This window comes from Bos grunniens, chromosome 11, assembly GCF_055505025.1.
Source record: "Bos grunniens cultivar Pamir isolate PY7600 chromosome 11, Bosgru_T2T1.0, whole genome shotgun sequence".
In the NCBI taxonomy this organism is placed as follows: Eukaryota; Metazoa; Chordata; class Mammalia; order Artiodactyla; family Bovidae; genus Bos; species Bos grunniens.
The window spans coordinates 47,730,389-47,747,182 of NC_141175.1; the positions used below are offsets into that span (position 1 = coordinate 47,730,389).

Consider the following 16,794-nt stretch of genomic DNA (forward strand, 5'->3'; position numbering starts at 1 on the left):
CCTGTCCATCACCAACTCTGGGAGCTCACTCAAACTCATGTCCATCGAGTCGGTGATGCCATCCAGCCATCTCATCCTCAGTCATCCCCTTCTCCTTCTGCCCCCAATCCCTCCCAGCATCAGGGTCTTTTCCAATGAGTCAACTCTTCGCATGAGGTGGCCAAAGTATTGGAGTTTCAGCTTTAGCATCACCCCTTCCAAAGAACACCCAGGGCTGATCTCCTTTAGAATGGACTGGTTGGATCTCCTTGCAGTCCAAGGGACTCTCAAGAGTCTTCTCCAACGCCACAGTTCAAAAGCATCAATTCTTTGGCACTCAGCTTTCTTCACAGTCCAACTCTCACATCCATACATGACCACAGGAAAAACCACAGCCTTGACTAGATGGACCTTTGTTGGTAAAGTTATGTCTCTGCTTTTGAATATGCTATCTAGGTTGGTCATAACTTTCCTTCCAAGGAGTAAGGGTCTTTTAATTTCATGGCTGCAGTCACCATCTGCAGTGATTTTGGAGCCCAAAAAAATAAAGTCTGACACTGTTTCCACTGTTTCCCCATCTATTTCCCATGAACTGATGGGACCAGATGCCATGACCTTAGTTTTCTGAATGTTGAGCTTTAAGCCAACTTTTTCACTCTCCACTTTCACTTTCATCAAGAGGCTTTTTAGTTCCTCTTCACTTTCTGCCATAAGGGTGGTGTCATCTGCATATCTGAGGTTACTGATATTTCTCCTGGCCATCTTGATTCCAGCTTGTGTTTCTTCCAGTCCAGCATTTCTCATGATGTACTCTGCATAGACGTTAAATAAGCAGTGTGACAATATACAACCTTGACATACTCCTTTTCCTATTTGGAACCAGTCTGTTGTTCCATGTCCAGTTCTAACTGTTGCTTCCTGACCTGCATATCGGTTTCTCAAGAGGCAGGTCAGGTGGTCTGGTATTCCCATCTCTTTCAGAATTTTCCAGTTTATTGTGATCCACACAGTCAAAGGCTTTGGCATAGTCAATAAAGCAGAAATAGATGTTTTTCTGGAATTCTCTTGCTTTTTTGATGATGCAGCAGCGGATGTTGGCAATTTGATCTCTGGTTCCTCTGCCTTTTCTAAAACCAGCTTGATTAGTTAAATCACTCCATGATTTTATAGGATCATTCTTCCCTGCTATACATATTTTATTAAAATGTCAGTCTCTGGCCTATGGTCAGGTAATACCATATCCTTCAGAGGATACTCTAAGTTGGGTCTTAGACTACTGCAGTGAACCCAATATAATTTTATTTATGTATTTCTGGCTGTGCTGGGCCTTCGTTGCTGTGCAGGCTTTTCTGTAGTTGCAGCAAGTGGGGGCTACTATCCAGTCGTGGTGCATGGGGTTCTCATTGCGGTGGCTTCTCTTGTTGCGGAGCCTGGGCTCTAGGGCGCTTGGGCTTCAGTAGTTGCTGTACCTGGGCTCTAGAGCACAGGCTCAATGGTTGTGGTGCATGGGCTTAGTTGCTCCGTGGCATGTGGGACCCTCCAGAATCAGGGATTGAACAAAACTGTGTCTCTTGCATTGGCAGGGAGAGTCTTTCCCACTGAGCCACCAGGAAAGCCCTAATCCAGATATTATAAATTAAATAAGTTACATGGAGTTTTCAGTTTTATAGTGCATCTAAAAGGTATGTTTAGGGAATTCTCTGGTGGTCCAGTGGTTAGGACTCTGCATGTTCACTGTCAAAGGTCTGGTTTCAATCCCTGGTTGGCGAAATAAAATCCAGCAAGGTGGGTGATGCAGCCAAAAAAAAAAAAAAAGGTATGTGTACAGCATACTGTAGTGTGCAAAAGCATTGTCTTTAAAAATGTACATACCTTAATTTAAAAATATTTCATTGCTAAAAATAATAGGTTATTGTTGGAAAAAAATGCTGAGCATTCAGTGAGTGGTACTCTTTTTTTCTGGTGGAGAGTCTTGTCTTGATAGCTGTTGACTGCTCTATCAGGTTGGTGCTTGCTCAAGGTTGGGGCAGCTGTGGCAATTTCTTAAAATAAGACAGCAGTGAAATTTGCCATATGGATCAATTCTTCATTTCATGAATAATTTCTCTGTAACACATAATGCTGTTTGACAGCATTTTACCCACAGGAGAACTTCTTTCAAAACTGGAGTCAAGCCTCTCAAACCTGGCTGCTGTTTAATAAACTCAATTTACATAATATCCTAATATTCTAAATCCTTTGTCATTTTAACAATTGGTTGTCTGCCACTTTACATGTGTGCTATTTGTGACACCCCAAAACAATTACAATAGCAACATCAAAGATCAGTGATCACAGATCACTGTAAGAAATATACTACTAATGAAAAAGTATGGAATGTTTTGAGAATTTCTACAATGTGACAGACACATGAAGTGAGCAGGTGGCATTGGAACAATGTTGCTGATAGATTTGCTAGATGCAGGGTTGCCACAAACCTTCAATTCATAAAAAAAGGCAGTTATTTCGGAAGCTCAATAAAACTGAGATATGCTTGTATATAGATTGGTCTGGTCAGAGTGACTTGTCTCTTTCATTCCCAACAACAGTCAAGAAATGAATAGCTCTTGAGAGAGTGACCTTGTAGGCCAAGGAAGCCTCAAACACTCCAAAATGGCTCATCTCCATCCCATATTTAAAGGTAAACAAATTTTTTTTCAACTCTTCAATTACTTATTTCTTAGATGTATCATTGGCTGGAAGGAAGATCATATTTGAATAGAAAAAGCAGTGTATTTACTGGTGATGGTGTTTCTTTTTAATTTGGGGAGGGGATTATTGGATACAATAAATAAAATCAGGACTTCCCTGGTGGCCCAGTGACTAAGACTCTGTACTCCAATGCAGGGGGCCCAGTTTTGATCACTGTTCAAGGAACTAGATCCCACATACCACAACTAAAGATCCTGAATTCCACAGCTAAGACCCAGCACAGTCAAATAAATAAATAAATATTAAAAATAAATAAAATCAAAGTTAAATATTTTTATAGAATTTCTTTCAGGTAAGGTATAAATAAATCAAGAAGGTAATTACAACTTGTCAAGTTATATAATATTTTAATTCAAATTATAATTTGAATATAATTCAATTCTTATTTCATCGTATTAAATGTTTTATTTCCTACTCTTATTAAAAAAATAAAATTATCTGCTGGTTACTAGGTCAATTAGAATTTAGCAATATATATTTTTGTTTCATTAAATACACAGGAGGAGTTTGACCATGATCTGCCAAAATAAATGTATTTATTTTTGATTTTTGCATGTATTCTTAATAGTCTGCAAAGTCCAATGCCAAAATTTGATACATGTCAACATATACAGTAGTTTCCCCAATCCACCATTTTGCTTTCTGCGTTTCAGTTACCTGGAATCAACTCTGATTCAAAAACATTTAAATATAAAATTAATAGAAATAAATAATTTTGCCTTTTATTTCAGGAAAAAACCCAGAAGTCATCTGATGGGAACTCCCTTGACTCCTGATCATCAAATGTACACATGTGGGTACCCGTATCCTTTTCTTCCTTCCTGTTATCAAAGGTCAATCTTTCCCTCTGTGCAATAATACTGATTCCATCTCCTCTTACCTTCTTAGAAAACTTATAGCAACCACTCTGCCTTTTCTGTTCTAGTGTCAACACCTTCTGTTTGTGGGACAAGTTACTTAACCTCCCTGTGCCTTATTATTCTCTTTTGGGAAACAGAGAGAATAGAACATTCCACACAATGTGGCTGTGAGAATTAAAGGAGTGCTGAAAACAGTGTCTGTCACAGAGCATGTACAATGAAATCTACCTATTGTTTTCATGTTTCCATTAGCATTTATACATATTAGTCTTCTTCCTCATCTAGTTACCCCACCTTCTCTTTAGAGTCCCAAGTCTTCAAATAGTTTTCTATTATAAAAGTTTCTATTATAAATGGTCTTCTGTCTACTGTAATGAGGCTTCAGCATCTAGAATTCCTTCTTCCATGACCTCCATGCACTAAATCTAATAAATCTAATGAATACTGGATAGATCTCATTTTAGTTGACTTTGCAGCACTCAACAAGTGTAATTTTCATCCTTTTTGAGTTCTATTCCCTTGGTTAAATGGTACCAAAATCCCTCCTCCTCCTCCACCATATTCTTTCAAGTCTTTGGGGCATCCTCTCTTCTACCCAAATTTCAGATGTTAAGAGTTCTTTGAGGCTCTTTCTTCTAGGTATTTCCTCTCCCTGTACGATCCCATGGCTTCATTTACCACTTGCAGCAGATACTGTAAACTTGGTAGTCGCTGCCAGCTAGCTAGCTTTTCCTTCTTTCATCATGCAGGCTGTAAAATGAAATACTGGATTTTCAAGCTTTCTTTGAGGCTTAAAGGAGGCCATGTGACAGAGTTTTGGGTAATGAGACCAAATGTAAAATTAGGATTTCTGGAAAGTTTTTGCTTTCCTGATAAGAGAACAGTTGAGGGAACTGGTTTTTTCCTACTTCTTCATGCCTGAAACTTGTAATGCTAAATATCCAGCAGTTTTCTTTTCCCCATAAGGCAAAGAGCTAGCATACTAAGAATTGCTTTCATATTAACCCTTCCAGCCGACAATGTTCTTCTGTGCTTTAGATTCAAACCACTGCTTACTTAACAACTCCTTTTGGTTACCTCTCAGGTACCTCAGGCTGGGCACTTCTAAAATAGTACCTGTGGGCTTCCCTGGTGGCTCAGTGGTTAAAAATCTGCCTGCCAATGCAGGGGACACGAGTTCAACCCCTGGTCTGGGAAGATCCCACATGCCTCGGGGCAACTAAGCTCATATGCCATAGCTACTGAGCCCTGTGCTCTAGAGTCCGCACTTCTTCGCAACGAGAGAAGCCACCACAATGAGAAGCTTGTGCCCTGCAACAAAGAGGAGCCTCTGCTCATGCCAACTAGAGAAGGCCTGTTAGCATCAACAAAGAGCCAGTGCAGCAAAACATAAATCTTTAAAAAAAAACAACATAGTACCTGTCACTATTGACTCTACTTCCCTCTGGCCCTCCTTTAAATGATCCCTATCTTGGTGAATGGCACAGCACCAGTTTACCCACTTGTGCAAATCACAAATTTGGAGACGGCTCTAATACTATCTTCTCTCCCATACCCATCAACCAAGTATTATTTATTTTTGGCTACGCTGGGTCTTAGTTGTGGCACTCGGGATCTTGTTGAGGTATGTAGGCTTTGTAGTTGTGGTGTGCAAGCTTAGCTGCCCCAAGGCATGTGGAATCCTAGTTCCCTGACTAAGGATTGAACCCTTGTGCCCTGCATTGGAAATCAGATTCTTAACCACTGGATCACTCAGGAAGTCCCTCAACCAGTCTTGTGTTTTTTTTCTTTCTACCTGTAAAATAACCTTAGAATGGGCTCTCCATTTCTTTCCTTTTACCTTTCTCCAAACTATCATCATCTTTCTGGATTAATATTAATAACCCTCAGTTGTCCCTATCTCCAATCTATTCTCTACAGATTAGAGTATTTTAAAATACAACCCGATTGTCTTGCTTCCACACTTAGAAGCTTTCCATTGCTTTTGGGGAAATCCGCTGGAAAAGGGAATCGCCAGTATTCTGGCCTAGAGAATTCTATACAGTCCATGGGGTCACAAAGAGTTGGACATGACTGAGCAACTTTTAGTTTCACACAATTTTTAATGAGCACTGTGCCACAAAACTCCAGTAGTGGCCTTAGGGTTTAATTTTTTGTTGGATCATCAAATGTCTTATATAGTAACAAGTAGTTGCTAGCACTGATTCAGCTGCTCAACAATGCCACCAGGGACCCAGACCTTTTTTTTTACTCTGTCATTTTCAATGCCTTGGCTTTTGCTTTTTGCCTATAGATTTATTATTTTGAAATCGGGGCTGCTTCTCCAGATACTGTCCCTGTACTCAAGGCAGACTGAAGAGCGAAGTGGGGCATATAAGATACTGAGAGTGCTCTGCCCATATTCCCTAGATCTTATCACTTCATGCACAGAGGCCAAACTCCCAACTGCTAGCACCTGCATTTCTATGTTTGAGGCTGTCTTTGCTGCTCACACCCCTTCCTCCTAACAACAATCAATCAGTGACTAGAGGAAGAAGATATAAATACCTAGCTTCCTTGTCCCTCAGGAAGAATGATTTTAAGACATGTTTTATACTGGTTTGTAGTTTCCCAGTGCAATCAGGCTCCAGTTACCCTTGGGAGTAAAGAGCTTAATGTTAATATTTCTTTACTGATTAGTAGCCCCTCCCCCAAATTTCCTTCTCACTTTTCAGTATCCTGTGTTTCTTGGGTGTTTCTTGGGATGACGCCAAAATAAATTCTCTCCATTTGTGTCCTTTTTTAAGGGCCTGCTTTTGGGGGAATCCAATCCAAGACAGGACATCACCATCTTTCCTTCTTCTTGTCTTTAAACCAGACAGTTGGTGCTGTGGTGTAAAGTTGGTGCTATGGTGGCCATCTTACAACTAGATTACAAGCCAATATACAGAAGTTAGAAAGAATCAAAGAGCTTGGGTCCATACCCTTGAGCCACTGTATCGGCCCTGACCTAGCTACTGTTGTCTGTTACAAGAGGAAAACAAGGCCTATTTGCTTAAGCCATTTACTCTGAAAAAAATTTTACTTGCAGTCTAATGCATACTGATACAAATAAACAAATAAAATAATTATAGGAAGAGCTACAGTGGAAATAGGACTGTGATAAAATATTACAGGGGAGTTTTTTAGATGGTGTGTAGGTTGAAACCTCGAGGATAAGAAGTTAGCCATTTCAGAATTAGAAAGCATGTCCTAGAAAGAAACATTCACCAAGAACCAGAGCAGGACGTTTTTGTTAGAAAGCACACTAGTGTGGCTGGAATGTAGCAACAGTGATGTTAAAAACAGGATAGGTGGGGAAGGCCCAAGTAGAGTTTATTCTAAATGTAATAGGAAATACTGAAGAGATCTAAGTAGGGAGGTGATATAATCCAATTTATGATAGCAGTTTAAGAACCAAACAGTAGTTTGCTGAATTAATGTGCAAAGCACTGATCTAGGTGCTGTGGAGAGAAAACAACAGCATACCAGCCTTCTAAGAATGGTCTTAAGTTTCACAAAATGACAGTGAGTGTGGGTGTGAGGGAGAAGAATACATTTTGTAATAACTGTTTTCGGATAGTAATACCAGGCTTTAACCCCAAACTCCAGAGACAGAAATCCTGTGTTCAATAAGTGCAATCAGAATGCTGCTGCTGCTGCTAAGTCACTTCAGTCGTGTCCGACTCTGTGTGACCTCATAGACAGGAGCCCACGAGGCTCCCCCGTCCCTGGGATTCTCCAGGCAAGAACACTGGAGTTGGTTGCCATTTCCTTCTCCAATGCAGGAAAGTGAAAAGTGAGAGTGAAGTTGCTCAGTCGTGTCTGACTCTTAGCGATCCCATGGACTGCAGCCTACCAGGCTCCTCCGTCCATGGGATTTTCCAGGCAGAATGCTAAGAAGAGCAAATAAGTTCCATGGCAATATTAATTTTCCAAGGTGTTTATGTGGGCTGGCTTTCAGGCAAGTACCTAGGAATATACCACACATACACTACAAACTCAAGAATTAGAAATTTCAAAGTAGATTGTATAATTTTACTGAAAGCATAATTCTACCACTAGATGGTGACATGTATACAAAATATTGAAGACAGTCAGTCATCTTTTATCAATCTAGCTGTAGAGGGTGTATGGTGATTGCTTATTATTGGTTTGAAAATTCAGATTTGCATGAGGAATTTAGGGGGTATTTTACCAGAGATTCAGCTTTATTCTTTTGGAATGCACATCCTTCAGATACATTCAAAGGTCTCTGTTGATACATTTAACAAGTGAGCACAGAAGAGTGAAGATTCTAGTTAGGAGGCAGGCAACCTTGTTTTATTGGCTTCTATGCTTTTCTCTCTTAAGCAACTGAAGTGGATAAAGGGATGGTGAACTACAGCCCATAGGCCAAATCTGGCCATTTTCACATTTTTGTATGGACTGTAGGCTAAGAATGGTTTTTACATTTTTAAGTGGTTGGAGAAAATCAAAACAAAAATAGTATTTTGTAACACATGAAAATATGAATATCAATTTTCAGTGTCCATTAAGTTAAAATTTTTATTGGAACACAGCCACACTTATTCTATGGTGTATCATCTATGGCTGCTTTTGTGCTAACAGAGTTGAATAGTTATGATGAGAGACTTGGACTGCCTGTGATGCCTAAAATATCATTTGGCTCATCACAGAAAAATCTGTTGAGAGCTAAAGTGATGACTGAAGCGCCATGATCATTCATGACAACAAATCTCTATAGATTCTCAAAAGCATTTTAAACTAAGCATCATTTCACATAATTTCTTAAACAATTGGGTGGCAATTGTTAAGCTATTTCTTTAAAGATCAGAGTGTGTCTTGTATATATCCTGCGTGTGCTAAGATGCTTCAGTCATGTCCAACTCTTTGCGACCCCATGGACTGTAGCCTGCCAGGCTCCTCTGTCCATGGGATTCTCGAGGCAAGAATACTGGAGTGGGTTGCCATTCCCTTCTCCAGGGGATCTTCCCAACTCAGGGATTGAACCCCTATCTCTTATGTCTCCTGCATTGCTGGGGAAGTTCTTTAGCACTAGAGGCACCTGGGATGTATTACACCCTAGTACTCTGCCTTTATGGTACTAGTTGTCCTCCTTTTCAAGAACTGTTATGGGCTCTCTGTGGTCAGAGAGAAACCATAGTGGACAGATTCGAAAATAACTATCAGTTAGCAATGTGTTTGGCTACAAGTAATGGAGATATAAGAGTGGCTTAAGGAAAAGGGGATTTATATTTTCTTGCATAATCAGTCTAGGGGTGGAGAGCTGCTCAAAGATGCATCAGGGTCCTACACCTTATTATCAACTTTATGGTTGGCTTTTGCCCTGTTGTGCTTTCGTTGTTTAAAAAAATCACAAACTAGATGCTTTATTAGAGCATCAAGATCATGTTTCAGGCAGAAAGAAAGGGTTAAGATGCAGGTCTGCTGAATTTGTCCTTTTTTTTAAAATTAGGAATGGGAAATTCTTTCTCAAAGACCTGTAACGAGTCCAAGCTTGCTCTGCTCGCCACAAGATAGGCCCATGAAAAGATGAGGTGTTTAGGCAAGGACTTTATTTGGAAAGCCACGGGCTGATGGAGAAGATGGAAAACTAAAGTGTCAAATGACCATCTGGATGCGAGGATCTTTCACAGATCAGAGATAGGGGTAGGTGAAGAAACAAAGTAAAAAGGCCATTAATCTTGCAAATATCTCCTAGAATGGCAAGCTCTGAGGCAGTATGTGTGTTAATTTCTTCCTTCCTGCCATCTACAGGTGGACAGGGTTCTGAACAAAGGCACCTTAACAGTAAGGCAGAGGGGCAGGATTCTCTCAAGCAGGCCATTATGTATGATTAAGATAACAAAAGCAGAGAAAAGCAAGTCATCGAAACAGTTCCAACGTGGAGTCAGAATTGGCTTTTCCCTGCAACAGACCTGCTCGGCAGATTTCTGCTTATATTTCATTGGCAAGAACTGAAAACAATAATAGTACTGGAGTAGGGTGCCATTGCCTTCTCCGCTGGGTAACCCCTAGAGAAACAATTACATAATGTTTAAAATTTTTTATTTTATATTGCTGATTAACAGTGTTGTATTAGTTTCAGGTGTGATTCAATTATACATATACATGTATTTATTCTTTTTCAGATTCTTCTCCCACATATGTTATTACAGCATACTGAGCAGTGTTCATGACATTTTAAAGCAAACACAAAGAATCCCTGAGGCCTTCCTTTCACGTATCAAGATTCCTGAGTCTCAGCTGCCACCAGTAAAACAAACTAGGGTTTGGTAAGTTTCCCTGTAGGAAGAAAAGAGGGGGTGGGTGGGAATGGATATTGGATCGACAATGGCTGCTACAGGATCCAAAGTCTGCAGAAGCCCAAATTTTGTGGGAAAGCTGGGAAGAAGAGAAGACAATGGCAAAATAGTTACAGCTCCTAAGGATCACCTGCTCGGATGGAACAACTCAAAACAGGTTTAACAGAAACTTTACAGCATCAGCTTAAAGCGGCAGAAAGGCAAAGAAAACCGGCAAGGTGGTCCTCGAGTGAAGGGATGGTGTGATCTAACCTCGACAAAATCTGTAAAAAGAACTCCCACAAGGCCTCCAAAGCTCTCTGGCTATGGATTTCGAAGATGCTACTATGTAAACTGGACTTCTCAGTCATATCTCTAAAGGAACGTACTAGATACAGAAATCAGTGAGGACAGTATCAGTGCAGGCGAGGAAGATTTCCCCCACACTAGCTGGTTGTTACAATAACAAACTTCAGCTGAGTGGCCCCTTCCCTCCACCTGTTCTTCATTCTCCGCTCTCCGACTTAATTCCCATATTATTTGCTCTTCGCTGGGAAGCATACTACGCTATTTCAGGTGACATCTCTAAGGGTAATTCATAGGGGGCCCTCTGGCGGAAAGAGAAGAAGATGCCTTGGGACACTTCATTCCGCCATTTCTAGTCACATCAATGTTATCACTGCTCGAGGACACGCCCGCAGGTTAAGGCAGCCCGGGGCTGTTCCATTCTTCCAAAACCCCGCGGGGAGAAGGCTGCGTGTCCCCTCCTGGGCTGCGGCGTCGCTCCAGCCGGCTTCCCCGAACCCCAGCCTCCCGCAACCCCAAAGGCCTGAGTTCGGGTGAGGGGGACGGGACAAATGAGTACCAAGTCCCCCTGGGGGACCCAGAGTTAAAATGGCGAAGCGCAGGGGCGGAGGACAGGGCGGCGAGAGTGACCCGACGCTTGCTGGGCCTCCGGGCCCGCGGAGCGGCCTCGCTGGGCGACGCCGCGCAACCGCGACGCGCTCGGAGCTCCGCCATCTTCTCCAACTCACCCGGACTCCCCCCGCGGCCGCGCTGGCTTCGCGCTTCCCTTCCGGCCGCTGACAGAGATCCGGGCTGGGCGGGGTGGGCGAGCGCGCGGAGGGGGTGGACCGAGGGCGGGGAGGCCCGACGGAAGAGGAAAGGGAGGGCGGCGAGCCGGCCGCGGCGGGGTGTGGGGCGTGCGGCGTGAGTGCGGAGGGAGAGGTGGGAGGCGAAGAGAGGGAGGGAGGCGCAGGAATGAGAGCGCGAGGCCCTTCTCGTCGGCTCCCTCGCCCGGACGGAAAAAGCCGAGCGCAGCCCGAACGCTCTATTAAAATGGCGGCGGCGTCGGCGGTGGCCGCGGCGTCTGGTCGGTGAAGTGACTCTGCTGCTTCGCTCCCCACCCGCCCCCTCCCTCCCTCTCCCCTCCCCCCGTCCTCCCCCCCCCCTTCCCCGCCGCCGGCGCCTCCGCGCCCCTCCGGCCTGCGCACCTCCCCTCGCCCCCCTCCTCTCCCCCGCCCGCTCCGGGGACCGCCGGCCCCCTCCCCCATTCTCCAGCTCCCCGCCCCGTCCCCGCCGCCGCCCGCCCTCGTCGCCTCCCCGCCCCGCCGGCCGGCCGGCCCCCTCCTCCGCCTCTCTCCCCTCCCCCCCGCCGATCGGGATCAGTCAGTGCGATCCGAAGCGGGGGAGGGGGGGGGCGGCGGCCGAACGATGTGCGAGAACTGCGCAGACCTGGTGGAGGTGTTAAATGAAAGTAAGTAGCCGCGGCGGCGGCCTGTCGGGGTGTAGGGTTTGGGGTCCCCCCGCCGTTCTCCGGCCTCCCCGAGCTGCTGCGGCCTGCGGGAGGCGGCGGCCGAACCGGCCGGCGTGCGGGCCTAGCGTCCCGGGAAGGTGAGCGGTGGCGCGGCCGCCGCGGCGCCTCGGGCCCAGCCCGGCCCGGTTACCTGGGCGCCCTAGAGGGGCCCGCCGCGGAGCTCTGGCCAGGCCGGGCCTGAGCGCTGTCCGCTCTCGGAAAGTTTCCTCATTACAGGTGTCAATTAACGAAGGCACTAATGATCCTTCGCACCCTTCGCCCTGACGGGAAGGTGAGGCGAGGTGGGGTCCGAGTACCAATCTCTCCTCTGCAGTCCGAACGCTTCGACCCTCCGGCCGCCCTCTTTGGTTTTCAGCGTGCGGCCGAGGCCTCTTACCTGCTAATTTTCATTAAACTCCCTGGGAGGTGGTTGGTGGTTTTCCCCTCCCTTGGGGGTGTGTAGGTGTATTAAACCTTTCTGCCTGTCCTGAAATAGCTGAAAATGAGCTGTGATAGTGATAATAGGAACCCTTATATCTATTTTTTTTAAAAATTAGTTAATGATGTCTCTTAGTGTACCAATCGTCGTTTTAATGATCAGTTCTCTTATATCAGGGAGAGCACTGTAGTACAGATACCATCCCGGGATAGTCATGGCCTGTCTCCTGGAATGAAAGGCCTTTATTTCGTATACTTTTGATTATTACAAAGCGTGTATTGCTGTTTTCTAGTTAGATTCCTTTAATTTATTTTACTCCTGACTCTTGTAAGATGGTATCTTAGCTTAAAGAAGCAAGGCATGTTGCAAGTTAACTATTTCTGGGCCCCAAGGCCTAGTTGGGCGAGGTGAATTAGATAAAAGATTAATTTACAAAAAGTTGAAGGTTGAGAAAATGTTCATTTACGAACGGCTTTTATGGATTTTGGATTTGTATTTTGTGTGTGGTATTTCGAAAGCCTGCCAAACTGTTTACTTTCTAATATTCTTTAAAACAACTTGATTATAAAATATATCGTCTAGTTTGTGTTTGAGTTTAATGAGCAAAGGCCATAATAAAAGTGGAAGGGTTCTAGTTTACTTTCACTTCTGTTTTCTTCCTGACAGGTGGAAGCAGGCTTTTGCACAAATTCAAACTATACTTTCCAGTATGTTTCATTCTAAATTTTCTTGGAATTTTAAGATTATTTGTATATATATAAATTTTATAATTGAAGGATAACTGGTTTATAGAATTTTGTGGTTTTCTCTCATACATCAACAAGAATCAGCCACAGGTACACCTTTGAGGTTATTTGTATATATTTTAAGATACTGTTATTTTTGGTGTAGGTGGTTTATGGTACGATAAACTTAAGTCCTTAGTACTTATTTTAGTGAACTGTATTTTATATATCTCAGATGCAAGTTGTGGGATTATGGCTTGATTATTTTGAAATTGGAAAGGATAGCTTTGTTATTTAATATATTAGAAGAATGTACTTTTTAAATATTTTATTGAAGGATAATTGCTTTACAGAATTTTGTTGTAAGAGCCTGCTTTTAATAGTTATGTTTAAAAATTAAAAACTTCAGACATGCTATCTAGAGAAACTAAAGTTTGTTAATCCTTATCTTTTGAAAAGACATAATGAAAGAACCCCTAGAATTTAGCACTTGGGGAAACCCTTAGAATTTAGCACTCAAAAATGCAGTTGATTTATGGAGAGTTAGAAACTTGTCTTTTGTTACCTTTAATTAAATATGGTTAGTTGAGCCAGTTTCACAAAACCTGGCAGTGCAGGCCCTCTAAAACTTCAGTTTAAGAATTTGACTTTTAAACACTAATCTGACAAAGAAGCTTCCTTTAAAAAAAAAAAATTACTTCAGCAATTTCATCTGTTGGTATACCAGGCTTTGACACGTTGCTTCCCCCGTTCCTCCTCTTGGTGGTTGTACAATTGTTTTCATTTTTCCTTTGTTTAGTTACTGTACCTCAAACATAAGATGCTTAAGTTTCCTGAGAGCAGAGGGTATTAACTATATCTCATTATAGTAACATTTATCCATGACTGGGTTGGAGCATGATGGTTGGAACTTGATAAAACTTGTAATTTAAGTTATAAGTCTTTCTTGTAATCTCATTCACAATAATTGTACATGAAATCTTTTTTTATCCACCATACAGTTGTGCAAAGATGAACATCAATTCATCCTAGATTAGAAATGCAGTTAAAGCCCCCAAATACTGTGTCTAACTTTCTCTATAACTCCCTGAACAGTTTAACCAAAAGGAGAAATAAAATTAGTGTATTTTTTAGGTGGTGTGTTGGGAAGATAGAATTTAAATAAACTAAAAACTTGAGACCTGGGTTCAATCCCTGGGTCAGGAAGATCCTCTGTAGAAGGAAATGGCAACCCACTTCAGTACTCATGCCTAGAAAATTGATGGAGAAGCCTGGTGGGCTACAGTTGATGGGGTTGCAAAGAGTTGGACACGACTGAGCGACTTCACTCTCACTCTCTTTCTGCTTCTTGTTAAATTTGCAAACACTGATCAAACTTCAGTCTGTCTGGACACACTAGTAAATGCATAATGTAAAAATTTCGTGTTTTAGGTGAACAGGTAGACATGATGTGGACAGTAGAGCTTTATATCTGATATACTTAGAGTTTTGATAAGGTTAAGGACTTGCAGTGAAGTGTTTATTTTAAAAATAACAAAATGTAGTGTAGTTAAAAATAGATGACAAAATATAATAGTTTCCTTTTGTCATCAGTTTTTGATGAGAATACTGATGTTAGTTATGCTGAGAATCTAAACCTCTCACCATAGAAATATGTACAGGATACAGACAGTATACAGACAGAATTTTGTAGGTTAAGGGTCCACTAAAGTAATGTCTGTGGAAGCAGGCTTAGGACTTGGTAATAAGGACCACGTCATTCTCTTTTTTTAGTATAGTCTTGACAGATATCCTGAAACTTAAAATTAGTTTTCAAAATAACATTTGGCTTTAGTGTTAGAATAACCACTTTGAGCAATACTAACATATTTGAGTTTTCATATGCTTTCCATTGCTTTGTTTTTAATAAGGAAGATGTTTTAAAAGTTTGGAATGTGTTGAGTGAATTTTGCTCCTGTCAGTTTGGGGAGTTTCATTCAGTTTAGGAAATAATTTTAAGTTTATATTCCTTTACTTGTTGAGTTTGTGTATTTGCTGCTTTTATAGCTACTTTTTTGAACTAGGTTACTAAATCTAAAACATTTGTGGATGTTGATGAGAAGTTATGCTTTGGGCCATTAGCATGTAGCTAGCTTAACTAGTTAATTGAAGTCACTGCGTTGGTGAAGTAAATTTCTCTATAGCAGAGTGAAAATGATTTTAAGTGTACAGCCATCTTTTGAATCATTTGTTTGTTGTGGATTTTACTCTGTATGTGTTTAGTGAATTACACTTTGCCAGATGTTTTAAACGGGCAATTCATTTGTCTTTCCTGCCTGCCCTTTGTGATAGGCAGGAGCAGGTATTGGTATCGCAGGTTTTTTTTTTGGCTTTGCCATGTGGCTTTCAGGATCTTAGTTTCCTGACCAGGAATGGAACCAAGGCTCACTACAGTGAAAGCATGGAGTCCTAACTACTGGACCACCAGGAAACTCTAGTATCTCAGTTTTAAAGGTGAAAAAGTTGAACCTCAGAAAGACTAACTGATTGGCTGGAGATCACCTGTCACCTGCTTAGTAGTCTTATCTAAGTTAGAACTCGGGCCACACTGATACCAGTATTGGCAGAATAATTGTTTGCATTTTTATTTTCTTAATGGGCTTCTCTGATAGCTCAGTTGGTAAAAAATCCACCTGCAACGCAGGAGACCCTGGTTCGATCCCTGGGATGGAAAGATCCGCTGGAGAAGGGATAGGCTATTCATTCCAGTATTCTTGGGCTTCCCTGGTGGCTCAGCTGGTAAAGAATCCGCCCTCAATGCGGAAGACCTGGGTTTGATCTCTGGGTTGGGAAGATCCCCTGGGGAAGGGAAAGGCTACCCACTCCAGAATTCTGGCCTGGAGAATGCCATAGACTGTATAGTCCATGGGGTCACAAAGAGTATAAGGCTAAGTGATTGGCTGAAGATCACCTGTCACCTGCTTAGTAGCCTTATCTAAGCTAGAACTCAGGATACTCTGATGTCAGTATTTGCAGAATAATTGTTTGCATTTTTATTTTTAAAGAATATTGAGCCATTTGTGTTGGGAACTTAATCAGTTCTTTGAGGTAGGTACCTTATCATCCCTTTTTAGATAAGAGAACCAAGGATTAGAGTCACTAGACTTTATTTGGTGGAGTCAGGATTTGTAGAGGACTTAATCTCAGGTTGGGCTAAAAGCTCATGCTCTTACAGTTAGGCTATGCTGTATAAACTTTATGATGATCTATTCAAATGGAAGACATTATGAGTACACTGATGGCAAAATAAAAAATTACTAAATTTTTAAGTGTTTTCACAAGTTTGGGCTTGATTCTGTACTCACTGTAAAAAGAATTTATAAGTGGTGGTAAATGTAGCCGAATGGTAGTCTGTCTTAATATATCTTAATATTTATCAGCAATGACCTCTTTAATAAAGCTCATGTTTCTAGGGTTTTAAAAATATAAGTATATAGGCGTGAAATAATCATTAGTAATGTAACATTTTTTGGTAGACATTTAATTCTAAAACTTGAATTGATTGGAAATTTGATTTTATTGCAATATAGTACCAAATTACTAAATTTTTTATTTCAATAAATCTTGCTAAGATTATATTCTCTTAAAATAGTTACTGTTTGAAATATTATTTTTCAAAAATAGTAGAGTTTCAACTCATATATCTTTATAAAGTAACTTATAAATCACAAAGCACTAGTAGATTATTACTAGCCAACTATCTTTATTGTCAGTGATAACTTGATATTTAGCACTGTATTTATGAAATGTTAATATTTTTAATGTTAAATAATGATAGTATCTATATATCTACAAGTGTTTATGTGTAGGTTGAATGTGTATTAATGAGAATTTTTATTTTTTTCAGAAAGTGTGGAACTTTTCAGTAATGACCAAGGTG

The 16,794-nt window shown here is 41.6% G+C and overlaps 1 protein-coding gene across 20 annotated transcripts in view; it reads left to right on the top strand.

The window, feature by feature from the left end:
* Nucleotides 1-10,480: 10,480 nt before the first annotated feature.
* Nucleotides 10,481-16,794, top strand: part of USP34 (ubiquitin specific peptidase 34) — a 242,438-nt gene continuing 236,124 nt past the window's right edge. For 6 of the 20 annotated variants that reach the window (XR_015136757.1, XR_015136758.1, XM_086326448.1 and 3 more), the window contains exon 1: nucleotides 11,040-11,288. Coding sequence is in view for 9 of the 20 variants with exons in the window: in XM_086326448.1 (XP_086182574.1) it covers nucleotides 11,177-11,288 (112 nt within the window). In the remaining 11 variants the exon portion in view is untranslated. Of the gene's footprint in view, nucleotides 10,756-11,039; nucleotides 11,673-11,865; nucleotides 12,004-16,794 lie in introns of those variants that run through there. The other 14 variants (XM_086326449.1, XM_086326455.1, XM_086326454.1 and 11 more) reach the window with 8 other exon arrangements.